The sequence below is a fragment of the Melospiza georgiana genome, chromosome 2 (genome assembly GCF_028018845.1).
Source record: "Melospiza georgiana isolate bMelGeo1 chromosome 2, bMelGeo1.pri, whole genome shotgun sequence".
Lineage (NCBI taxonomy): Eukaryota > Metazoa > Chordata > Aves > Passeriformes > Passerellidae > Melospiza > Melospiza georgiana.
Window position 1 is genome coordinate 31,723,089 of NC_080431.1, and position 26,538 is coordinate 31,749,626.

The window sequence follows — 26,538 nt, forward strand, 5'->3', positions numbered from 1 at the left end:
TGATGGGCAAAGCTTTTTGGGTTCTTTACTGATATCCTGTATGCTTTGGATGTTTTCGTCTGGGAATGCCTGAATTCCATTATCCAGTTCGTCTGGAGGGAGGGGCGTCTTTTGCCTCCTATCTACCCAGCATTTATAAAGCTCTTCCCAGTTCTTAAACGCAGAGCAGCTGTTTTTCAATGGATTTCTAACTGCTATGGGCAGACTCCGTTTCCACCGTCCCCGGGAAAAGACCCGGTGGGGGATGAGTTTGGGCTTCCCACCCCCCCTGCTTCGTCACGGGGGGGGCTGAAACTTCACCGCGCGAAGATGATTTTTTTACTCTCTCTCCGGAGCCTGCGCAGATGGAGCTTTTTCTTCCCCCACCTTCTCCCCCGCAGGGGGGATGGGAGTGGACGGTGCTGCCACGGCTGGCCTCTCAGACTCCGCCTCGTTCAGAGATAGGGGCGGTACCGGTCTCTGAGGCTTCCCCGCCTCTGCCAGCTCCGTCTCTCCGAGCGATCCCGTCTCCGCCTCTCCAGGCGGTCCCGCCCACGGCTTCACAGGCCTCCCTGCCCCTGCCAGCGCCTGCGTCTGAGAAGGCAGAAGAGGCACTTCCTGTGGTTGCTCTGTTGCTAAGCGACAACGATATGTCTCCAGCTTCCGGCTCAGCGGAGGAGTTGTCCCCTCTGCTGCTTCCTTCGGCCCCTCCGCCGTTTCCACCGGCCCTCCCACCGCCTCAAGCCGAGACGGTCCCTGTTCAGGACGGTGTTGGAGACGGTCCCGAACCCGCGGAAACCTCGGGGCAGCCCGTGGCTGTTCCTACACTCAGCGTGATTCCCTCCCCGGTTCCGGCTTCCCCCCCGCTGCTTCCACTGGCCGCCCCAGCGGCTCTGCCGTTGTCGGAGGCTCTGTCCTCTGTGTCAGCGTCAGAGACTGCCCTGGAACCGGTGGCTTGTTCGAACTTGGACCATCCTGGACTGGCTGCTGTAGCAGCCGCCCCGGTGGGGGGTCTCTCCTTCCGTGGAGCGGGGGCTGCCCGCCAGCTGACTCTGGGGGCAGCCCGTCTCCCTGTTTTTAAGATCAGCATTCTTGGCAGTTTGGAGGGTGGTTTTTTGGGGATTGTCCCATGGAGGTTTTCATCTCTGCCGCCTCTTTTGTGCCCTAGTGGCATGGGGGGGCAGGTGCATCCAGAGAGTTCTGCCTCTGATCCCCAGCCTGGAGGGGGTGGGGATGATGCCACGGGGCGGATGAGAGACAAACCTGATGCATTGCAGAGGGAGAGGGCACAGTTGGAGGAGACCATAGCTGGTTTGCTGTGGGGAACAAACATCTCCAGACCCCAGATGGGATTTCTGGGGAAGGCTTCTATTTCCCTGCTGCTGGCATGCCTCAGTGGTTTTGGGGAAAGGAAGCATCTCACTACCCGTGCTGCCATTGTGCTGGCAGCAGGGTGCAGGCCTGTGGGAATGCAGAGCCTGCTTTATGGGTTTGGCCTGGGCCATTGGGCTCAGGAAGTTCCTGGACTGGGCCCACTGCGTGGCCTCCTGATGTTTCTGGGAATTCTAGTTTCTCCTACCGGTCCTGGTCCCCCTTTGTGGGCCAGTTTTGGGGTTCCTGGTCCATCATGGACCAGGCCCCCAGGGCTTTTCCTTCTCTGGCACTGCTCTGCTGCTGCTCTTTTGCTTTTCGATCAAAAAAAAAAAAAAAATTAAAAAAAAAATAAAAAAGATTGAAAATAGCGGGCAGCAGTTCTGAAGTACTGAAGCACTGAAGGGCCAGAAAAAGACATTCCAAAATTGTTTGAAATTGTTTGAAATTGTTGTAAGACTGTCAATGGGTTTTGATAACTATTGATGGGATTCTTTTGCAGCAAGTCTGTTTCAGACCAAAAAGGACTCTCAGATGTCCAAAAGAAACAACTTCAGCTCATGGACTGTTTCTGAAACTCAGCTGCTTGGACTTGAATTCTCTTTGCATTGTTTTTGCATTTTCTTAGATTGTAGGATTGTTTTAGTGATTTGTTAGTATTGTATATTTTACAGGTGAAGAAATTTCCTGTTCATTTCACATCATCATTTTTCTTTTAATTTATACAATTTAGAAAGGTGAGATATCGCAGACATTTTTTCACAGAAATACTTTCTTTCAGATTTCTGCATTTTCTGGGAAGCAGAAGCCTCAGAGGAGAATGTAAACAATTGTTATCAGCTGCTGTGAAATGCAATAGGATGCACCGGTTATTGGTTCATGTTCCCATGTTTATGATTAAAGGCCAATCACAGGAGCAAGCTGGGAACAGAGTCCCTGGACGCAACTTTGTTAGAGATTCTTTCTTTCTATTCTTAGCTTAGCTAGCAGCTCTGCAACTTCTCTCTTTATTTCTATTTAGTATAGTTATAATGTATTATATATCATATATCAATAAATCCAGCCTTCTGATAAAGAAACAAGATTCTTGTCTCTCTCTCACCTCCAGCGACCCCATGCAGGGTGCTGTAATAGTAGGAGGCCTGCCAAGAGCAGCTGGAAGTGACTTCAGGGCTGCAAGCAGCTGTCTGCTCTTGCTGCCCTCAGTGGGACGCCTCTGCTCTTTCCGGTCTTCCCAGGTTAAGGGTTCAGGTTATGGGAGTGCTTGCTAAAGTGGATCACTCACTTGGGGCTTTATATTCAGTTCTCTGTAAGTCCCTTTTCAGGTCTTGACCTCCATCCCTGGCAGGGCATCTTGAACCTATTCTTTAATCTTGACTTGTCTTGAAGGTAACATCCCCAAGTGTGAGTTGTTACAGCACTCATCATCTGTGGGTGGCTGGTTTACCACCCCCTTGAATGATGTGTAGTGAGCAGCCATGGGATGCTTTGCCTCCTCAGTCCTTTCGAGGCTCTCCTGGCAGTGTGGGAGTTTATGCACACTCTGAAGAACCAAAGGCTGTCGAGTGAAGTTTTGCCTAATAACTGAGAAAAGTCTCCCTTTAATAAACTGAAAATTTACTCACCCTGACCTGTACTGTGTTTACATTTCATTCGTTATTTAGAGTTGAACCTTTTTTGAATCTTCCATTGGTTTCAAGGCAGTATTATTAGTTGCAATTGACTTGTATTTTGGTTTTTTCCCTCCACAGGAGGAAGAATTTCCTGCCAGTCGGTAAGTATTATTTTCCCTCATAAAAAGTTGCCCTTCTGATTCTCTTTGGGTTACATGGTTTTGGTAATGTTAGCAGTGCCCAAAATAAAAATAAGCCTATAAACATATATTAAATGTATGCAATAAAGACTTACTGGCAAATGTGCAAAAGCAGCCTAGTAACTTATTAAATTCTAGCTAAGCATTAATTTGCTCACCACCCTGATAAAATGTTTGTAGAGCCATTGCTGACTGAGCGGATGTTGGTAAGGTGGAGATCGGTCCCTGGAGCCCATCCTTCTTGCAGCTGAGTTGAATCTTTGAACTGCAGCTGCTCTTGAATCTTTGAACTGTTAAGCACATGTGTCTCAGCAGCCCTAGCTCTGCCTTTGTATTTCTTATCTTGCAAGGTTTTACTCCCCAGACTTTCCCTCAGCAGACAAAGTCAGAGCTCTGCAGCAGGGCGGTGGCATCCCCAGGGCAGGGTGAGGTTACAGAGGGCATTATAAAACATATAAAACCTTCAGGTTACCTTTTGGTGGTGGATCTGGTGCTTCCTGACCAATGAGGGTAACAACAGAAAAGGTTTTGGTAGATGTGTGTATGGGCACATGAATACTGTAACAGAGGACAGTATAGTGCAAAACAAGGACAAGCACGCATTATATATTAGCAAGGATTAATTGTATAGTCTCTTGTCTGTAGCAACTTGGAAAAACAGAAGGCCTATCACCTGGGAACGACCCAGTAGTTTTCTCTTGCATGGCCCTGTCCATGCTCAGCTCCAGCTGTTACATGCAGACCCCCTCCAGTTTGGGGGCAGCCACTAAAACCAACCGCTGGCTTCTGTGCCAGCATGGGAGTGCAGCACAGCTCCACCAGGCACAGAAGCAGTGGTGGCTTGAAACAAAAATCTAGCCTTGCTGCATTGTGACCTCCCCAGACCAGCATGTAACACAGTCCTAAAGAATAAGGTCGTGTGTAGGGTGATGGCAAAACACTGTGTAGGGTGATGGCAAAACACTGGAGAGGTTTGTGAGAACCCCAAGTGGTCAAAAGATTTTAGTGAGGTTTTGTGAAATTCAGGTGGAGATGGGTCCCACCAGTTCCTGGGCCAGGACTGCTTTGTCTTTCCCTCTGTAGGCAAGAAAAGACATGGGGAGGTCTTTGTTCTGCTTCAGGAACAGACATTGCCTCCTCTCCACCTGGGCTATTCCCAGTTACAAGTCACACAGCCTGGGTTTCAGTAACCAACTTAACATGTGCTGAACCAAAAGTTCAGTGTGTGACTCTCCATCCCGTGGCCATTTGCATGGCTTAGGGGAATGCTGTGTGGATGGGGCACAAGGCATTCTTCTGGGTGAGCTCCAGCCCTCCAGCACTTGTATCCAAGCTGGGAGTAGTTGTCCAAACCTCCTGCTGCCTTCAGCTGAAGGAAATGTGCAAGCTCAAATGAATTTTACCTAATTTTGGGATACGTGTGAATAGTCTTCTTTTGGAGACACCTCTTTCAGCCCATGGAGGATGTGATAAATCAAGAGTCACAAGTTTCTATTTAGGGCTCAAAATTTTTGTTCTCTGAAGCTAGAGGAGTCCCACCTGGCACTGGCTTCAGCTGAGATGGGGTTCTTGCTGTGAAGCCTGCTTATCAAACCATGGGTAGGATATGCAGTATGTACTTGGTTCTGCAAACAGCCAAGGTCAGTGCTGCTCAGGCTGCTCAGGCATCCTCACGACTGAGTTTAGTCAACAGTGCTCCTGCCACTCTCTTATTTCTTTTGTAGGATTCCCAAAAAAAGCCTGTTGTAGCACCCAGGTCTCCAAGTGTTGCGTTGTTTGTTGAGACTTTGCTGGAGACAGTGGCTTGCAATTTACTTGTGTCAGGCATGATTTCCGTCTCAGGTTTTTTTCCTTTCGATCCGCAAAGATAACTTCTTCCTGTTTCACACAAAATGAAGATTAATTGAATTCCTAAGCTTTTGCAATCCAAACAATGCCATTTTTAATTAAACTTGAGCACTAAGAACTGTTTTGCCTCTGGAAATGTCTTTAAAATTTGATTCTTTGCTGCTTGCAGAGTTAAACCCATAAAAAAGGTTAAAAGGTCAAATTATGTTTAAATTACATCCCCACTAATTTTTTTAGAAATTATATATTCATCCACTCCATGAAGCCAAGTAGGTGATCAGAAATTAAAGCTACAGTTCTAGTGACCATGTCAGATTTGTACCTGATGGCTCTTAAACCATTGTCTCAATGGCAAGAACTGCATGATGATGACCATGGACATGCCTGTTGCAGTAGGTGAAGGCTCATTGAACCTGGCAGCCAAATCCATGTCAGCACAGGTTAGGAATAAAGTCTGTTTTGTTATCAGGTCTGAAGAAATGAAGGATTCTTCATCAGGCAGAATATTTTTAAGGATAAGTAGTTTTCCTCAGGGATTTGCCTGAATGAAAAGTTTAAATGTGTATTTGTTTTAATTACAGGTGCTTAAAAATAGCCCTGAGCTTCTAACTGGTGTACTGCAGGGGCTTGGTGCATTTTTGATTGGTCTTGGATTTTGATTTTTGTTTTTCTAAAACATTGGGTTTTGCATATTTTGAGATATCAGTCAAGATTGCTGTAAGGGTTAGGTGCTGGAGACCTCAAATGTGCATAGTGCAACACTTGTAGGTAATTTCTAGCATTGCTGAAGGTCTCTTGCAAAATGAGAGGTGTGCAGACCTCTGGGGACCAAGAGAGGAAAGTGACAACTGACTCTTGGTTCAGGTAAAATTCTGTCATCCCTCAGAAGCCTTTGCAGCCTCCAGACCCTGAGTACCTACCCACTCCCACTGAGTCCATGTTGAGCTTGCTTGAGCTGTGGGTTGCAGTGAAGAGTGTTAGTCTGGGTTGCACAGCTCTGAGCTCACATTCTCTCTTGCCTCCAGAGGCCCCGCTCTCGCTTCCCCTTGGGAGCCACCTTCATCATCAACAGTGACTTCTTCGAACGGTTCTCCTTCTTTGTTACAGCAGGTATGTCCCTTGTCTCCTTGTGCTGAGCATTACCCAGGCCTGACTTGGGTTTGTAACCTGTTATTTTGATGTTTTTCCTGCAGGTGTGCTCATTATATATTGCATAAATTTCCTGCGCTGGGACGTCAGGGTCACTGCTGCCATCTACCACACATTTGTTGCTCTGTGTTATTTGACGCCGATCCTTGGGGCCATCATTGCAGACTCTTGGCTGGGAAAGTTTAAGTGAGTGCTTCCTCAGAAAGCAGCCAAAGATCTTGAAAGCTCACCTGAGACTGGTATTACTTAAATTATCACCTAAAACTGCAGCTGTGAACATCAGCTTCAGAGCTGGTGTTGCCTGCTCCAGGATAGTTTGTTTTATTTCACCAGAGAATGAGGTTTTCACTGATTCAGCTCAGACTTGAAACTGCACTGTGAGTTAACTAATGTTCCAGATCTGCTAGTTGGTCAAGGGTAATAACATGCTTTCCCAGCATGCTGCATGTTTTTTCTCTCACCTGGGCAAAAAGTAATCAAAACTAAGGAGAGTATTCACCAAACTGTGAAAATAGATACTGGGATTTATAATTACATAGGGCAGTCTATCTACCTGTTGCAAGTGGCCAATGAAATAGTGAATTACTGTGTTGTCTGGTGTTAACTGGGCCTTAGAATAAGTTTTAAAACACTATGTGATTTCAGAATTGACAGATCAGTGAGGGGGTCTTGCTGAGTAGGAATTCTTTCTCCAAATGATGTCTTTAGTGACTTTAGCTGCAGGCTAGTTGGTCAGGATAGTACCACTGCAGTGCTTTGAAATGTAACCAGGTTATTTCCAACAGTTTTATCTCCCTCTCCTTTCCTGATGTTTTGATTCTAAAAGTGTTTACTTTGCCTGAGAAAAAGCACAGTAAAGATTTTATGGAGGGTTATGAGCCATGAGTGTAAGACCTTGCCAAAGGTCTCCCAGAGATTAGAGGCGTGCTGTGCAGTCAGCTGCACTGTCTTCTTCCGCTGTAGGGACAGCCCCTGGGAGCCCAGGGCTGCAACCACAGCCCTGTGAGCTCTGTGCAGCTGCTCTGAGCAGTGCAAACTTACTGCAACTAGCTGGATGTCTTACAGATTGCAGCCTAAACATATTGTGCACTTGCTTGTCTACATGCTATGGTTTATTTTTTAAATTTATTCTGGCTTTTTCATGTTTTATCAAGATGAAACTTTCCAGACCTTGCATCTCCTCCTTTGGTACTTGGATATGCCCGTGCTGCAACTGAAAGGCCCAGACCTTTAACAGGAGCTTGCTAGGATGGCTTAAACAAGAGAAAACATGCTTTAGGATATGCCATTAGGTATTAACACCCAAAAATGCAGCAAGGTGTCCTGAGGAAAGTTTAAACAATAATTTTTTAAAAAATATCTATGTCAAGTGGAAGAGGAGATAACCTAGGCACTGTTAAGGACCCTTAAAGGAGAGGCTCCAATCTTCCACAGTCCATGTACTTGGTGCAATGCCTGTCAAGAAATGTGATGGGACCTGCTCACAGATCATTGGATTGAATTTCTTGGGGAAAATAGTACAGAAACCACAGTTATTGTTTAATTGTGTGCTGTTGAGATGAAGGGAGAACGACCATCCTTTAATGCATCGAACTCAACTTTATTGATCGATCAGCCACTTTAAATAACAGTGTTAACGAAATTCATGCATATTCCAAAATCCAAGTTTATAATAGGCTAACAGAGAAAACTCTAACCACTCCTTTTGTTTTACAATACCGATAATTGTTTACACAAAACAAAACCAGTGTTCCCACTGTGATATGAAAGGTTCCCAAAACTTCCACATCTGTTCTCAGGGTGCCATCTTTTCCCAGAGACGATGTTTTGCTTGTTATGGGAAGACTGTCTGAGAACCTTATTGTTTATAAAGTGATGCCTGAGAAAGTCTAATTGTTTATAGAAATCAGGCTGGGAACTGCTTTTGGAACTGCTTTGCAACTACCTTTTACTTTTCTCTCACTGTATGCCTTCATGGCCTTTTTCTTTAAGCCATGCTTGAACTAAACTCCCGACAGTGTGCCATCAATGCAGTGCCAATTATGAATGTCTTTGTAGTGTAAGGTTTGTAAGCCTCACAAATAAAACTCTGAAGTTTCACTCCTGATCAGATCAGTTTCAACTTTAATTGGAGACTTTTCCCCAGGTTGCTAGGTAAATAAAGCAACTCTCTTGAAGCGCAATTAAAAACCCACCCCATTAAACTCCATCTTTTAAATACCACTAAACAGCCAACTCCACGTTGCCCCACTTTATGTAATTTTTTACTCTGCTGCAGGCAAGGTCAATTTTAGGTCAGCAAAACCTTGTTTTAAAGTGAGGAGAACTTGCTCAATTTCCCTCTTGTGTCAGGGCGCTGCTCCAAGCTTGCTGTGAGGATCTCTTGCCTATGTCAAATAGCTGTTCTAGGTCTTCGAGCATTGTCCTTCATTCTCCTACCTTGCACCAGGTTTGGGACCACTCCTGAAAGCTGGGGTTTCAATAATTTCACATCATTGCATTGTGTTTCTCCTGCTTTTCCTCCAACCTGGAGACCTGTGTCTGTGCCTATTGAATGGAGGCCCACCCAAGGACACAAGCGAACATGGATTAAACTTCAGCTGTGTACTTAAAATGGAACACTCCTTTACTAACAGAAATGAGGATTGGACCATAAAAAGGGGAGGCCAGGTGATTATGTAGTACTATTGCCCTAGGCTCCTCCTGGCCAAGGTAGTCAGGCTGAAAGCCTGCAGCCTGCACTCTTCAGTGCAGCTCTTACTCAGATCTGAGTGTAAAAATGTTGGTACACTTACAGTGAAGAAGGTGGTATTATAGAGTTGTTGTTCACAACAGTATTTCAGGGGTATTGCCATGTTTGAAGCAGATTTTTGATTTTTCTCTTTACTCCTGCAACTGAAATATAACACAGAAAAATAAATCAGTGTAAATTGCAGATTTTAGTTTTGCAGAGTAGTCCATTTGATCTTCAGCTTATAAAAAAGATGAAAAGGGAATTCTTGAGTTGATCAGTAAAAAGGCAACCATTGAGGATATATAAGTATTTTCCTCTGACCTAGTGATGCCCATAGAATCCATTTGTTATTATGCCTTGCTTAATTAAATAAAGGCTACCTAGAATAATAATAATAAAAAGAATAGAAATACCGTGGCTGTGGCATGTGACCTGATTTTTATAGTAGCTTCTGACAAGTTCAGTCCATAACTCATTGTATCTGTTAGTTTTTTTCATTACCAGGAATCTTTAAGGTAAGCAGAAGTCTGCATTAGCTGTGGAATTATCTTTGTGTTAGTGTGTTAACATATCTAAGAAACTCTATCTCCTGTCTTGATAACAGGACCATTCTCTACCTGTCCATTGTCTATATAATTGGGCAGGCAGTCTTGACTGTGAGCTCCATAAATGACCTGACGGATCACAACCAGGATGGCTCTCCTGATAATGTAGCAGTGCACACGTGAGTTGCCTTGTACATGTTTTTCTCCCAGGCTGGTCAAGGACAGGAAAACTTAAGTTTATGTTACTTGAATTTCAACTGTCTTTCAACCAGTCTATTATGTATGCTGTGAGAACTAACCCAAAATTATATTATTTTTTTTTCGCCTTTGTTCCAGTTCTCTGTCCATGGTTGGCTTGATCCTTATTGCCTTAGGTACTGGTGGGATCAAACCATGTGTGTCAGCATTTGGTGCAGATCAGTTTGAAGATGATCAGGTAACAATGTCTTGCAGATTTTCAGTTATACAGATTCTCTAACTAATGTTTTATTATAGTACTCTAATATTATACATGTTTAGACAGGTGCATTACTGCAGGGTTTTCCTGAGGAGCTGAAAAAGGAGCTTGTTAATTATTTATGTTGAACTTTGAAAACAGAGGCGCTGATTTTTTGATCTAGGCACATCAATGGGGTTGTGGCTAAGCCTGCAGTAATCCCTGGGGCTCTGGGCTTTGTGTGGGTCCAATCCGGCTAGCTCGAACCCAAGCCCACACGGACTTGCATGGACAGAAAGTAAGAGATGAGAAGCGCTCTTCTCCACGTGGGTACAAGTATCCTGTTTATTGGCTTGGGACACCACACTCTGGGCAGCAGCAACCACCCAGGTAGAAAGGAGGGTGTGGTACCCTTGCAGTGGAGTTTTATACCCAAGGGGATGGGGGCGGGAAAGAGGACTGCGGCCATTGGGATGCCACTGGGGAGGGGCGAGGGGAGGGGTACCCATGGGACAGACCACCAGGTGTGTAGAAAGGAGGGCATGGCGAGAAACCATGTGATGAGGAAGGGGGAATAACAATCTCCGTGACATAGCAAACCCAGTACAAACTTCCCATCACCCAGTGCAAAACAACTACTAAATAAACTATTTTGTGCAATACAACATAAGCCTTTCTAAGCATCTTCCTGTTTTTACTGTAGGAAAACCAAAGAAGTAAGTTCTTTTCTTACTTTTATGAGAACACTGCTGTTGCAAGTTTCATATCTGCTATAGTCATCCCACGGCTCATAGGTAAGGTCACATGTTTGTTGACAATTGTTAAGGACCAGAAAAGGTGTGTTGGATTGCAGTCCAGTCCAGTTAAAGTTCGGGTGCTGTTCTCTGACACACTGGACTTATCTAGCTTAATAGTCTTAATAGAAGACTTAATAGTCTTCTATTAAGAACTTAAATAGTCTTCAGAGTGTCATCCAGCTTCTCAGAGATGAGGTACTCTCAAAAACAAGCCAGTTGAAAACCTTCATTGCCTTTAGGGCCAGAAGTGCTAGATCTGAAAAGACATGCTGGAGCTAGCAGCTTGTATGCCTACTGCACGTTGTAATTCCACTAAGGTACAAATGTGTCACATCTTCCAATACCTGTGGAGTATCACACTTGATAGAATTGTATTGCTTCCTGGGAAAGGAAGGGGGGAGAGAGCCTTCTCCTCTGGAAACGTGCCCATGCTAAGTACAGAAGCATCTCTGCATGTGGGAATATATTAATCCATGTGACAAGTAAATAATTTTTCATCTTGTTAAATAAGAAAGTTATGTTCTCTTTTGCTTGTGAAGAATAGCATGATCCTAAACAAACCCCAGCAATTTGCTAACCCATGTGCATATGGATTTCTGTGGCAAGCTTGCACAGATGGTGCTGTATGGATGCACTTACCAGCAGTTTCACAAGGCTGCTTTTCCCAAAAGCAAGGAAACAGCATGTGAATTCTGGAATAACCCAAAAGCACCGGGCTGAACTTCTGGCCTTTGGATTTCTTGACTGGAAAAGACTCTGTAGAAGAGTTTTAGATGTTTGCTTAATGCAAATTCTATCCTTTCCCAAATAAAAAAAGGAGAGATGCATGAGGCACAGCATGTAGTTTACTTCCTTGCGGATACAGGGTGAAAAATTCCTTGGAAAAAAAATGACAAATTGAGCTGAGGGAAGTGATAACCTGTTTCAGCCCGGAAAGGTTTGACCAGAAGACTTATACAACTAAATCAAGACATGAATTATCTGCAAGCTACCATTTTCCCCCCAACCATATTATCTAATTTTCCTTTTAGAAGAAGTATGGTGATGGATGTAATGATTTTTCTTTTATTTTATACTGCTGAAGTCAGTGGGAGTCAAATCTGTGACTAATGCCAAGGAGGGGAGGGGGCTGGTGATTGTGATTTTGTTTCAACAAGCTACACTTACGTCACTAAAATCTTTGCTTATGAACTTGGCCCAAAACTTTTGTAATCTAGTTCCTTTCTCACTAAGGACACGCTTTTGACCCTTCTAGTGTAATTCTTCATGTCTCAGTGTAAAACTAGATGCAAATTTCCTGTGAGGAGGTCCTGAGAGGCATTAGGTTGTTTGGCCTGGAGAAGAGAAGGCAAAGGGGGCATTTTAACCAAGTAGAAATATCCCTGATGGGGAATGAAGAGGACAGAGCCAGGCTTTCCTCAGTGGTACCCACTGTCAGATCAAGAGGCAATGGGCACAAGCTGAAATAGAAGAGGTTCCCTCTGAACATCAGGAAATGCTTTTTCACTCTCAGGGTGATCAGCAGTTGGCACAAGCTGCCCAGAGAGATTGTGGAGTCTCCATCTGTGGAAATGCTCAAAAGCCATCTGGACGCATTCCTAGACAATTGCTTCCAGGTAGCCCTAGCTGAGCAGGGCACTTGGCCTGGATGATGCCCTGAGGTCCCTTGCCACTTGAACTGTTCTGTGATACATAAATCCCCTTTCCAATATTGAGAGATAAGTTGGATACTGATCCTTCACTCTGAGGTCGTTGGTAGACTGATTTGTTGTTCCCCCAAGAGTTTTCAGTGAATGCAAAGACCAGAAACCATTTGGAAAACATCAGCAGTGCTGACTGGGACTTTTATTTGATGTTATTTTTACTTCAGCTTCAGAGTGTGGCATTCATAGCAAACAGGAATGTTACCCCCTCGCTTTTGGAGTTCCTGCTGCCCTCATGGCTGTTTTCTTGGGTAGGTGAATCTCTTGCTATCCTGTTGCCTTGGTAATTAAATGATAATCTCAGAATAATGAAAGTGTGATAGAAATTCCCAGGTATTGACCTCTCCCAGTACCTGAGAATTTCTGTGATTTTTGACTTAATTTTTTTCCTGGGTGGGATTAATCTGATGTACTCACTTTTACTGAAGAGTCTGATTTACCAGGAGAGTTGGATGGGGCTGGGCTGAGGCATGAATATATGCTTGAATTCTGTACATCATGTAAACTACTGGCTATGTTTCTTGGATTACTGGTCTGTACAAATGGATCTTTTGAATGCAGGGTGAGAACTCTCAGAAAATGTGTGTTTTGGATATTGTCTCTAGTCCAGGATTATAAACTGTGTGACTAATTGTCCCTGAGCTGGAGAAATCCCATATTTGATATGTCAGTACTTCTCAAACACCTGCATTTTTACCAGCTGTGCTACAGGTCACTCCCCAAGCCTTACTGCTGCCCAAGAAACTGGGGGTGCCATGAGGTGCTTCAGTATCCCTGATGGTCCTTGTCCTTCAGGGTCCTGACGGGGAGCCCACCTGGCTGCCAGTGCCCTCACCCTGCCCGTGAGCCCGGCCCAGGCTGGATGGTGGCTGTGGGGCTCTGCCTGTGCCTGCCCTGTGTGTGGGATGGTGAGGCTGAGCAACGTGCCTGGGAGCAGAGGACACCTTGGCCAGTCCTGCATTCAGGCAGAGCCTTGTGTGTCCCTGCATGATGTGAGCTCCTGAAAAGGAGCCCCTACAGCAAGGCCAGAGTCAAGGTCCTAAATGCCCTCGTTTTGACCATCCCTCAGTTGAGCAAACCTCCCACTGCGGGAGTTTCCAGATTTGGGTTTTTGTCCTGAATAGAAGCAATCTGCTGGTATTAATTTGATTGGTCTTACTGTATGATAGCATGTGAGTAGGCAATTGCATTGCTTCTTGGGAGGCTTATTCCCGCCCTGATTACCTCCTTGGCTTGCAGTTTCCATACCTAATTACTTGCCACTATTTGAATTTAATCCTGAATTGCTTTTCTGTTTGCATATTGTAGTTGTGTTTGTAATTGGAAGCAGAATGTACAAGAAAGTTAAACCACAAGGAAATGTAATGCTTGAAGTTTCCAAATGTGTTGGAGTAAGTACTGCTTACATTCCCCAAACCCCTGGCAGCCATTCCTAAAGCTGTTCTGTAAATGTGCCTAAATGAGAAGTCTGTCTTAATATGAAGAAAGTTTCTGGAGGTTTTTGCTTTATTACAGAAGGCTTCATACTGATACATCCACATTTAGGGTGTCTTTTTATGCATATCTTGATTTATATGTGGATTTTAACACATAGGAAACAAAATCAGGTGTCACTGTTATGTAAAACCTTGTCCCAACTTGTGGGAATCATTCCTTCCACATTTGTGCCCCTTTATGTAGAAAGAGACAAACATGCCTTGAGCTGAGTCAATAGCAGAGCTACTAGTGCATCTTATCAGCAAAAACTTATTACTTATTAAAAGAGTATTATTTACAATGCTTTTATTGATCCCCACTGCATTAAGGAAATTCTGAGGGTTGCACATCATTGTGATTTTGCAAGGAAAGGAGTGGAATCTACATGAATAGCACCTCGTGTCCCAACTTTGCAGAGCCTCAACCTTGAGATCAAATTTATTCATGCATGAGATACTTCATTCTCCATACAGATCTGCCATCTTTATCTAGCTCAGCCTATTGCCTATCTTGTAAGCACTGTCAAAACCAAATCTCTGTAGGTGACTTTGGCCATTACTTAAGAGTGCTGCTCCTAAGGCCCAGCTTTGCTGTAAATGTTATTCCATGCAGAAAATCTTAGGAGTTCCTTGGGACCGTATTTATGTATATTCCATGTCAAGATGTGAGACATACCTACAAGATGGAGCTTCTCTCCTACAGCCATTCAGCCTTGAAAACCTGTGCATATGACACTACTCTATTTACTGCTGTACATAAGTAAGTCTGAGGAAGGCACATCTTCCAGCTCCTCACAGCAACCCACATGGAGAGGGACTGCTCTGAGCTTTTTGGTCCACCTGACCCCAAGTGCACACTCTGCTGGTTATGCAGTGTGAGGCCTTAAAACAACGTTCCCCTAGATGACTGGAGTGGGTAACAAAAGTTGAGTCACCTTTAGCACCCTCTAAACACAAGAAGCCAGGAGCATCATCTCTAATGACAAACCAGTTTGTAGTTTTAAGTATTTGTAGTGCCACTAAACATAATTCTGTTTCTCCTCAGTTTGCCATCAAAAACAGGTTTCGTCATCGCAGCAAGGAGTTCCCCAAGAGAGAGCACTGGCTGGACTGGGCAAGTGACAAGTATGATGTAAGTACTGGGGGAGCCTCCTGTGCTGTGACATCTGCTGACCCTCAGCTTCTCTCTGCTCTGATCCATTGCCTCATGCACTGGGCAAATAGTTTTGTGCCTCTCCATCATTCAGTAGCTGACCTGGCCAAACCTCAGTGCTCTCCTGGCACTGCAGGTTATCTCCTCAGCTCCTGTGGGAGAAAGTAGAGCTTTCCCTTGCCAAACAAATACAAACATTTAAGTTTTTTTGTTAGGGAAAGAGCAAGCATTATCTTTCCTTCTCTATTTCCCATATCTCATGGCTGCAGATGGGAAAAGGGAAGTGATGCTGCCTGTCATTGTTCATGCACAGGGCCAAAATACTTTTCCTGGCAGCCACAGGACCCCAGCTTGGTAATAATTAGCATTGACTCCATGATTGTAGAAGCCTGATCAATCACTTTATTATCCTATCCTATTCCTATCCTATCCACATCCCCTTACAGACAGTCCAATACAGCTTTGACATAATTAGTCAATCAATCCAAACATCATCCACTGTCCAATTAAGAAATCACCCTTGGGTAAACAAATCTCTGTAACACACTCCACACGTGCACAACAACAGGTGCAGCAAGTGGAGATAAGAATTGTTTCTCATTCTTTCTCTGATCTTCTCACAGCCTTCCTCAGGAAAATGCCTGGGAAAGTCGTCTGTTGCTCTCTGTGGCCAGAAAGCTGCTGCCACCAAACATGAGAATTATGCTTTGGAATATTTGTTTAAGTGGGTAAACACTGCATTCCCTCCGTGCTCATTACAATTTCTTATCATGACTCTCAAAGCCTTGTATGCCATAGTTCCCAACTTGTCCCTTACTTACTATCCTCTCTGCCCTGTTGCCAATGGCAGCACAAACCTTAACCTGTCACCTTTATTTTCCTTTTGCCTGTATGCTTTGTTCTTATGTGAAATTCCTCAGTTGCCTATTGCTCAAATGCCCACTTCACTAAGTGCTGAATCTCATGCTGCCATCAGTGCACATGCAAAGAGGCCCAAGTCTTTCTGATATCAGTCACCTTTAACCAGCAGCCCTTCCCACACACACAAGCAGACTTTGTACTGTTTTAACAGAAATCTTCAGATGTAGCTACAACATGCAAAGTTGAATGTGTGGGTAAACATTACATGATGGGACTTTACCTGTTGCTGTCATGTCAGTAGCAGTCTGAAACTGTCTCTTTTTTATCCCCTTTCTTTTTGAACCAATTCCTCTTGTGTGATTTTTATTTTCTGCAGAAACGACTGATTGCTCAGATAAAGATGGTGTTGAGGGTGCTTTTCCTTTACATCCCTCTCCCCATGTTCTGGGCACTTTTTTACCAACAGGTAAGTAGAAATGCTTTGGCTTGGTAACTAGAGCTGTACTGTGTCAATCTACATACTCTGAGGTCTCCAGAGAGAAAAGGTGCCCATGGGAGTATGGGAAAACAAATTCTTTATCCTTGTTTCATTGCAAAGAGTAGTCACTGAGTCATGTCAGTACAGGATGATCTGCAGCCAGGGGCAATCTTGGTTTATCTGAGTACACCCAGGACAGATTCAGTGACTGAGGCCTCTCCAAATTTTGTATCAGCCTGGGACTCAGGGGATGGAACAGTAATTTAAAGCTCTCTTAGCACTAATGTTTCTTCAATTGTCAGTTGTCAGATGAAATTTAGGGTGCTTGTGTTAATGTGCTGGAGAACCAGGCTTAATCACTCACATTGTTATAAATACCTTACACCTTCAAGCAGAAGTGTGATCCTGTAAGTCCCATTCACTTGGTGAACTGGGTGCTCAAGACCCACAAAAGCATCAGTTAGAGTGAAGCACTGAAGTAGGAATTTAGGAAGATGCTTGAGAGAGAACCAGGGCTTAAAAGCCTTATCCAAGTCAGACAGGAGGGAGCTTGCTGCAGAGTCCCCATGTCCTACTGCTCCAGTGCAGTGCCTGTGAGCTGTAGCTGCCAGTGTGACCTGTTGCAATTGGAGCTCTGAATTCCTGCTATGAAACTCAGAGCTCAGTCCTCATTCCCAGGGTAATATCTGGGGCAGTGCTGTGTTGTGGCTGGCTGAAGGATCTCGTCACAGACGCAGCAGTAGCGTTCTTGTCCCATCCTGGGCTCAGGCCTGAAGTCTGCCCCGCCTGTGCCAGCCACAGGCAGTTTCTGGGGCAGGGGGCTCCAGGCAGGTCAGGCCCTGGCTGGTCCTCTGCCTCAGGGAAGGAAGGAAGGAAGGATGGGTGAGTGGGATATGGGGGCTGCTGGGGCTCAGGCCAGTGGCACACGGGCCCTGGGCTGGCTCCTGTGCCCAGCACCCAGCAGTGCCCTGCACAGGATGGCCCTGCCCTCTCTCCAGCTGATTTCTGCATCTCAGTTCTTTTCTGCTGTATTTCACTGAACAAGTAAAGGAAGTGGAATGGGCCACCTTGTTCCAAGGTTTGCTTTGCAGACTAAGAATACTCCCATAGCAAGCTAGCTTTACTTTTTCTTGTATTGCATGTCTTTTCCAACACTTCACTTATGAAAACAATTCAAAAAGAACTTGAGAACATTGATTTACTGTGACATCTAATTTTTTCTTCTCTTATTAAGGGGTCAAGATGGACACTGCAAGCCACAGCAATGAATGGGGATTTTGTAGGTTACTTTTTATTCATTTTTTCTTTAATTACCACTTTTCAGACCCGTTTTATTTGTTGTCACAATATTAAAAATTATTTCTTTTTTTCTTCACCAGGGTTTTCAAATTCAACCAGAACAAATGCAGGTATGCTAATTTTCTATCTACAAATTTCAAGTACTTCTTAAAGATTGTATACATATTGCCCTTACTTAAAAAAAGCACTTTGAAAAATATTTAATTTTTCTCTCATGTTCATCTTCCCCAGATTGTGAAGCCAATCCTGATTGTTATAATGGTCCCAGTTGCAGATTATTTGGTTTATCCTTTAATCAAGAAATGCAAGCTGAATTTTACGTAAGTTGATATTATTACCTGATTTCAACAGAGGCTCATTTTATTGGTTTCTGTAACTGGCTCTTCCAGCCTTAATGTAAGAAAAGAGCAAGCATTCAGCTAAGGATGAAAGAGAAGTGTATTTAAAATGGTTTAATATTTCAACAAAACGTTTAAAAAAACAGAATACTGCAAGTGGTATGTAGAGGCATCACAGATTATAAGAGGAGAATCTAAGAGAAGAGTGACAATGTTTTTCAGTTGAGGACAAAAATCTTTGGATTGCAGGAGAGATGGTCTTGATTGCTTTCCATATCCCTTATATCTACCCCTTCTCCCTCCTGAAGAACAGAGGAGGTAGAAAGACAACATACATCCTTGGCATTTGTCATGCTTTGGGCTAAAAAGCAACTGAGACACAAAACATTTCCTCTTCAGTCTCAGCTGGGAGTCTGACTTACTGAATCCTTCTAGGTGAAGCTTTGGGGGTATTCCACTTTATTTTTCAATGTTGTTAAAGAAGTGTCTGGCAGTTGCAAGAATGCTTGGAGAGGCAGAAGAGAATACAGTTCTTCAGATAATTTTCAAACAGCCAAAGTGCATTGCTGTTTTTCCATATAGCTGTTAAAAATCTAGGGTGTGTGCTATGCTGGGAACACTGTCATTCATTTGTGCAGATTCTGAACTGGATAAATGATGCCACAAATGACACATACACTCTAAATCTATCCTTACAGCTTAACTGCATGCCAGTAGAGGTCTCCTAATTTGACAAATTTCCCTGACCATTTTTGTTCAATGTTATTTAAGCATAGCAATATGGAGATAAGCTGTTACTCTGTTTTAAAAGGCATATCTTCTTGCCTCTTTCTTGTTTTACAGCTAACAACTGTATTGGATTGGGGTTTTTCTTCCTGCAAAACCAGATTTTTTCAGGAACCTAATAATCATGGTCAGTCAATGTTTGAGCCCAGCAGATGCAGAGTAACAGGTTGTTAGGATGCTGCAGGAAAGATGTATTTCCTGATAGTGTGACTATGAATTGAGAGGTTCCCAGCTTAGCAGAACACTTTCTGTAATAACATCAGCCCTCCAAAATGTGATAATGTGCTAGTTGTGGCCATTTGAGTTTCCCAGAGTGGAAAGAAAAAACCAAGTAGCTGAAGCTTTGAATTGTCACTTGTCTTGAATCTCTTGTGTCTTTTGTTGTGCCAGGCCCCTGAAGAAGATGACTGTGGGGATGTTCCTCGGCTCCATGGCTTTTGTTGCTGCTGCCCTCGTGCAAGTGCAAATAGATGTAAGTTCAGCCACATGCAAGTATTTACTATTAATATTTAGCTGTTAATTCAGGGGAAACAAAGGTGTGTTTAAGGGGGAAATGTACCAAGGCTAAATTTGGAGCCAATCATATAACCATAGAAGTAGAGGGAGAGGAAATAGATTGCAATACTGTTGTTAGCATAGTAAAATTAACAAGCAACAAACACCATTCTACAAAACACCACATTGCAGTTAATACAGATCATGCATTAAAGGCAACCTCAATCTCTAAACTGAGACTAAAAGCTGGAAACCAGACACTTGGTTGGCCCACCAGAGGGCAGCTTTTTATGTTTGACCTCTTCTGAGATTTAGACTGGAGGTGAAGTGTGACAGTCTGGGAAGCATCATCTCAGCAGGTGCAAAGATGACACTTGTGGAAGGAAGGATTTGTCTCCCCTAAGCTTCCTTGCCCCAAAGGGAGCTGCCATGCCTGAGCCCAATGAATTTTCCCCTGTAGCTGGGATGTTGGCAACACCTCTGGGTGGTGATCCATTGCATCCCAAGATCTGAGCAGCTGTCTAGAGGTGTCTGTTGAGGATGAGAGACATCTTTCCTTAGGCAACTTATGAGACTAGTAACAAAACCTGATTCCAGTCTCCTCTGTCAGACAGTCACAGAGCAGCTGGCAAATGCTCATCTTCAACATGAAATATTAAAGATTACAGTAATTATAGTAATTTTTCCAAGTGACCTTGAGCACTGATTTTACCTTTTTCCTGTCCTATAGAAAACCTATCAAGTTTCCCCTGCAGCTGGGCAAACCCAAATTAAATTAATAAATCTGGGTGCTGTTCCTGCAACAGTTCAGTTCCAGCCTCAACTTCAGAGTGTGGAGGTAGCACCTAATGAGGCGGTAAGTAAGGGCAGATGAGAAACATTCTAATAAATAAGAAAAATTAATTAAAACTTTAAAAATCTAAGGGAGTTTTTTAGGTTACGATGTAAGATGTAACTGAAAGTCTGTATTCTATTACCATCTTCATAATCTGTCAAAACATGTGGGGAGGTGTTCTTTATCTTCTCCTCAAGTGAGACCTGATAGCTCCCTCCAGAGGCTATCTGTGCTAATGGGCCATCGAATCTCACTGCATGACTCATAAAATTACATCACACCATTGTGAAGTGCAAGCATCGTGAACCAAGCATTCCCACCAGGTTGTAATCAGAGGCTCAGAACACCACAAGAATCACTGGATTCCCTGAGGACAAGAGCTTGATAACTATAACAGGACCTCTAGAAAGATCAGACCTTCTACAGGATCACTGCTTAGATAGAATTCCACCCATCACTCCAACAATGACTGTAGCTACCATTTCATCAGACTGCTACCACCAACCTGGCTGACAAGGTGTCAGATCCAATTCTGGTTCTGTCAGTTTTAGCCAATGCTTTTGTAGTATTACCTTTATTTTATTCTATTATTTATTCTACGACATTTTTACTCCAATAATTTTAATGAGTTCCCTTTTTTTTTCGTACTGTGGAATGAGTTGTTACTGAAAACACAGTGAATGAAGAAATGGTAACTATGTCAATGTTTGAAGTATTACCAGTTTTTTTTTTACATGTCTTCCCAAGAAACTTCCATAAACTTAAGAAACTTGGAACTAGATGAAAATTTCACTCTTGTTAAAAAGGTTCCATTTCCTAAAAGTAGCCCCTTCCTGCAGTTAATGTCCATTCAGCTCTAGTGAGTTGCTGCTATTACTGTGAGGACTGACACTGTGATGACTTACCTGAACAGGGAACTTCTGTGGCTTCATGTTTTGCTGCCAAAGAACTATTCAGGTTCTAATACAGCACAGCATTGGTAGTTCTATTGACAGCAAAATGTGGTGGCTCTGATGGATGTTTTGGATAACGAAACTTAGAATGTGTGTTCTCTGATAGCCTGCAGCTCTGTTTCCCTTGAAGAGGAGAGCTCTTATTCCAACCTCCTCCAAATTTGCCTCACACAGGAACAGAGTTGTGAGGAGAAGATAAGGGCATCCAAACTGTATACAGACAGGGAATTGATGTACCATGGTACACACATGAAAACTAAAGGTATAGAATGCTCTATTCCCTATTACGGACACTTTATCATCCAGATGTGGATTATAAAGTGCTTTTGATAATCCCATAAAACAAAGAGCCTATTTTAGTGTAGCACTAACATGTTTATTAATGGTTTAAGTATTTTATGTTGAATAAATGGGTTTTGAATATTTAAAACATGGCATTACTGCTTTTTTGGAAAATACAGCATCACATCTTATGCTAGTGCTTCTGCGGCTGAACAGAATTTTACTCAGTGGTTATGGTAAGCCTGATTTATCTGGAGCAAGAAATAGGACAATAGAGCAGCTATTCCATAATGCTTGTGGGAAGCTCATGTAATTGTGAAGCTTGTATAACAAATTAAACTAATAAAAAATCATGATCAAATGGAATTAATGCTTGATGTAGAAAACAAATCAAAAATGAAAATGAGGGGATGTTCATGATCTCTGGCACTTCAGAAGTAACATGTGTAAATTTCTGACCCTCCCAGAGCCCGTAACATTCACTCAATAGACAAATACGCAGTTGCACAGAAATCCATTGCAATTTGTCTTTGTAGACTGGCTACATGACATTTGAGACTTCTAAACTGCAATCATTAGACATAATTTCTGCAACTCTAAATAAAACTGAGCATTTGGAGCTGCTAGAGAGACAGCGCTACACTTTGGCATTTAAAGAGCGTCCAACAGACATCAGTTCTACTTGGGTAAGTCTGCTTATTTCTTAAGATATGAATCAATGTTCTGACAACGATCTGTGTGGAGTGTGTGAGGCTCAGAGGACAAGCTCTGGATCAATTTTTTCCACTGTCTTGTTTTCTGTCTCTCCTTGTCTCTGCTGGACCAGTAAGACTGGCAAGCTGCAGAGAGTACACCAGGATGTCCTTCAGAAAAAAAATTACCAATTTCTTATGTACCTTGACAACTACACTTTCACCAAGACTTAGGTGTGTGGTCATACAGTGTTTGCTAGTAGATGTGTGTTCTAGTAGGGACCTAAAGAGGAAGGTCTGGAGTCTTGCTCTGAAGCCTCTGTTAAGTCCCACTGCTGTGTAATAGTGCATGTTTAAGCTGTTCTCTGATGCCAAGAACATATTTTGATAATGGTCTCTTCCACTAGGTAGAGGACAATGTCACATCAAAACCAGGAAACAGAGAAAGTCTCGTGAGGTAGAGTTTTTTATGTTACCTAAATTTTGACAGTAGTGTGACTCTCTCTTCAATCTGTCTTTGGGTAGCCTCTTCTTGTTGAAATAAAGTTTTCTATACTTTAGGAACTCACATCTTGCTGGACACTTCCCTTGACATTTTAGGGGATGGGACAATGTCTGAGTCATCATTCACTTAAGTTATTTTGCACACCTGCTTGGGTGTAATTTAGCTAAAATTGGAAGTGTATGCTTCATTCCATTGCCTAGATTTTTTTTATTGAACAAATGGCATGGATTACATATCTATACCTCATTTATAATCCTGCATAAGAGGTATCCAAGATTACCTTTCCCCTCTCTGCTTTTCTTCTGCATCTCCCACTTGCAGATGCATTTCCTAGTGGTTGTAGTAGTGACTCACTTTTGATGTTCTCCTGAGGCAGTGGGCTGATGGGGATCTAACTGGCTTTTTGTATTAGCTACATTTCTAGGAGATTTAGAGTTTATTCCAAAATGTTAATTGATTAAAAAAAAGGTTTTCAATGGGAAGACTCGATACTTGTTGTGCTGCCAATATATAATTGAAAGTAAAACTTGTATTCTTTGACTTCTGTAGGTTTTTTGTTGTATTTAATCACTCCTTCATTTTAAAGGTTCATAAACAATTTGCCTTTAACTGCCAATGTTGTAATGGACAACATCAGATTTGGAAAACTGTATCCTCTTTCTGTCAGTAATTACAGCATTCTTCCAAATCCAAGCTGGTAAGCATTTCCTTTATCCTAATCTAATCTCCTACACATACTTGTCCTTGGGAAAAGGGCACAGAGCTTTTTTTAAATATATAATGCACACAATTGACAGCACCTATGGTCTGAACTGTGGGGTTTGGGTTTTTCTTTTTCAGGCCATATATCATTAGCGCTTCAACGGCTCTGACCTATTGTGTAGTTTCTTCCAAGATACTTGAATATGGAGTTGCCTATACCATTTCACTTGATGATGTGAGTTGACACTGTTATTGGATGGACAATATAGATAGAATTCCTTTCCATGTTGATACTTTCCTTTAATTAAAAAAACACTTGTAGAATTATTACTCTTGTCTTTAATCCTTTAATTTCCTCTTGTCTTTAAGTATAGATGATAGAATTCTGGTATCCTAAACAGGACACAAAGCCATTGTTAACTATAAAAATAAGGATGGTTACAGTAATAACAGAATGCAAGAATTCATGATCACCACTAATGGCCTTAATGGCCTGTTAGACACTACAAATTTGCATGAAGTCTGCTGTAAAAAAGCTATTTTTTATAACTAAGTATGCAGTGCTTCATGTGCAATATTTGTTATTTACTCTGAACTCTCTATATGATTATAGAATGGCTTAGAATGCCTTAACTGTGCACACTCATTATTACTGTTCCTAACATGCTTTTTGCAACTTCTAGTGTTTTGCTAGCATACTTAAAGTTACGTACTTTGAAGATATTTTACCAAGTAAAGTCCATATGGCTTGGCAGATCCCTCAGTATTTTCTTCTTGCATGCGCAGAAGTACTGTTCTCTGTCACTGGGCTGGAGTTTTCATACTCACAGGTAGGTATTCCTCTTCCTGAGTTAAGAATCTTGGTGCAAGTTAAGATCTTCCACGTTGTATTGTTTTTAAGTGGTGGCTCTGTGCTGCTGCTTTGACCCCTATGTCCCTCACAGCTCCTAGAAGGACTGTATAGACTGATGCAAGTTGGCCCTGTTTAGCCAAGGATTTGGTGTTTTCCATGAACCTATGCTGAGTTATATCATTTGAAGACTTGACAGTACTCAAATTTCCTCCTCCCATGTAAATTTCTACTGAAACTAAGTGCAACTGTACTGCTGCAATAAAACCAAACTGGAGAGCTCTCAAATATAAAATGAGGAAGTAGTGACACTTCATCTCCCCACCAGTTTACTCCATAAAGCCTTTCTGTTAGCTTTTATTAGTGTTTAGTTATACACTTCTAATTCCTTTGTCTCTTGAGTCCACTTTAGTAGCTGTGTGTATTTCTTCTCTTCATTCTGAATCTAGAAACTGCAGTGATGGACATGTTGTAAGGTGTGATTTGCTAGGTGATGCACTCAATTTCTTCATGTCATGTGTGCCACATGTTCCTGAGATGTAAAATTACACCTGTGCACCTGTTACTTACTTGGTGTGTGTAAGTAAAAGGTGTTACAGTTAGTGTGCTAGTGGTCTCTTGCTCCTCAAAGCCTTTTCCAGGCCTGTTTAGCTCTCTAGCAATGTTTAATGTCAAAAAATAAATTTTAAAAAAGCCCCAACCACCACCAAAACCTAGCAAACCATGAAATCCTGTTTTCCCACAGAGAAACAGTGTTTATTGTAAGGTAAAGACTACAGTAAATGCATCAGAAAATAAATGATACCACCAAAACTTAAATGTCTGTCCCTACAGGCCCCATCTAACATGAAGTCAGTGCTGCAGGCTGGATGGCTGCTGACTGTGACTGTTGGTAACATAATTGTCCTTATCGTGGCTGGGGTATCTGCAATCCAACAGCAGGTAAGCGTGCAAGCAGTAGGTGTGCTGTTAGATTGCACTGGGTAAAAGCAGCTATTAGTGGTGCTCTGTAATGAATTAAAATGGCTTTCTGAGTGCCATTCTGTGTCACTCAATGTCTCTGAAACAGCTCTGGCAGTCCCCAGTTTTAGCTAAATTAAATCAGAAAGAGCATGAAACAGAGACATTGAGGCTTTTCAGATAGAGGCTTTTCTGATTTCTGCCCACATTTGTGGTTACTAGATCAGCTGTAAGCAGAAGCATTGCCAGCCTGGTTTTAGAGATCTGACCAAAAGGAAGGAGCTGAGTTTCCTTCCCAGTCTTTCACTCAATTCCCATTTCCTCCAGGAAAAGGTGTTGCACAGTTTTTCAGCATTTACAGAATTTTTGTTTTTTTCAGTAAAGATAGAAATGCTGAAAGAGCCTCAATTCTGAGTTGCTTTAATATGCATTATATAGTTAATTCATACTGTAAGCCATATGATACTTGTTATGTGTGCTCAGTTTCACATTCTGAGTTTCCTTCCTGAAAATACTAAGAGGGTGTAATACTCTTGACAAATGAATATTGGTGGATAAATTCTGGATTGTTTTACTGTTTGTTTTTTTTTTCTTTGCAGTGGGCAGAGTATGTGCTGTTTGCTGCCCTGCTGTTGGTAGTTTGCATCATTTTTGCTATCATGGCTTCTTTTTATACCTATATTGATCCAAATGAGATTGAAGCCCAGTTCAGCAAGGAAGAAAAGGAAGAAGACAAGAAGGATCAAGACACCAATGAAAAGGAAGCTGAAGCTCATTCTCAACTGTAAAAGCTGTATTCAAGGAGTGTCTGTAAATCATGGAATCATGGAAATCTCACTCGCTCTCCTGCAGTCAGAGGAACCCAGGGTATCAGTAATAACACTCTGGATTACATGTACAATGGGAGACATTAAGCAAAACGGTTCTAACCTAAAGTGCAGCCTCTCTAGGGAAGCAACAGGAAAATATTAGTCTCTCTCTTGTACTGAATGTGGTATCCTGAAGAAACTCCAGCAGAAGTTGCACTCTTAATGTACCTCAATCTTAAATATTATAGCATTATAATATTGAAATTTGACTTGGAACTATTGGACCCTTTGAAAAGATGTATTTTTATACTGTATTTCAATTTTGTATTGTGAAGGAAACAAGACTTGTCAAGGAACAGCAATTGAAGCCAAGCTCTCTGCATGATCTCTCCAGCATCACTGTTACTTGAAGACAGCAGGTCACACGTGCCTTAAATTCTTTTGTACTTCCTTGTAGATAATGGGAGCAAAGCTCTGGCAGTGATCAGATTTAAAATGTTGTCTGTGTTCCAAGTGGCAGGAACTGGGATATGCACTGTAACATAATGCTTTATCTGCCTGTTAACTACCCATTTAACTCCTGTTATGTCTTTAGTTAATATTAGAAGTGCCCACTCAGGTGAAATGATAACAGCAAATGACCTTTGGAACAAGCAAGAGCAGAGCAATAAAACTTACATAATAACAAAA

The 26,538-nt window shown here is 42.5% G+C and overlaps 1 protein-coding gene across 1 annotated transcript; it reads left to right on the forward strand.

The window, feature by feature from the left end:
* Positions 1-344: 344 nt before the first annotated feature.
* LOC131096857 (solute carrier family 15 member 1-like) lies at positions 345-26,538 on the forward strand. Its single transcript, XM_058045498.1, has 23 exons — positions 345-1,290; positions 3,102-3,124; positions 6,037-6,121; positions 6,205-6,346; positions 9,499-9,618; positions 9,776-9,875; positions 10,579-10,669; positions 12,543-12,626; positions 13,684-13,766; positions 14,896-14,982; positions 16,241-16,330; positions 17,577-17,621; positions 17,722-17,751; positions 17,873-17,961; positions 19,156-19,237; positions 19,991-20,116; positions 21,867-22,016; positions 22,430-22,479; positions 23,114-23,224; positions 23,368-23,464; positions 23,913-24,059; positions 24,914-25,021; positions 25,639-26,538. Exons 1-23 carry the CDS (start codon positions 345-347, stop codon positions 25,825-25,827), a joined length of 3,075 nt encoding a protein of 1,024 aa, XP_057901481.1. The 3' UTR covers positions 25,828-26,538.

Bases quoted from the DNA above. Each gene is read 5' to 3' on its own strand.
- LOC131096857 (XM_058045498.1), top strand. From the start codon at position 345: ATGGAGCTTTTTCTTCCCCCACCTTCTCCCCCGCAGGGGGGATGGGAG. The intron at 17,962-19,155 runs GTAAGTTGATAT...TTGTTGTGCCAG, and splicing joins AAATGCAAGCTGAATTTTAC to GCCCCTGAAGAAGATGACTG. The intron at 23,465-23,912 runs GTGAGTTGACAC...TGCAACTTCTAG, and splicing joins ATACCATTTCACTTGATGAT to TGTTTTGCTAGCATACTTAA.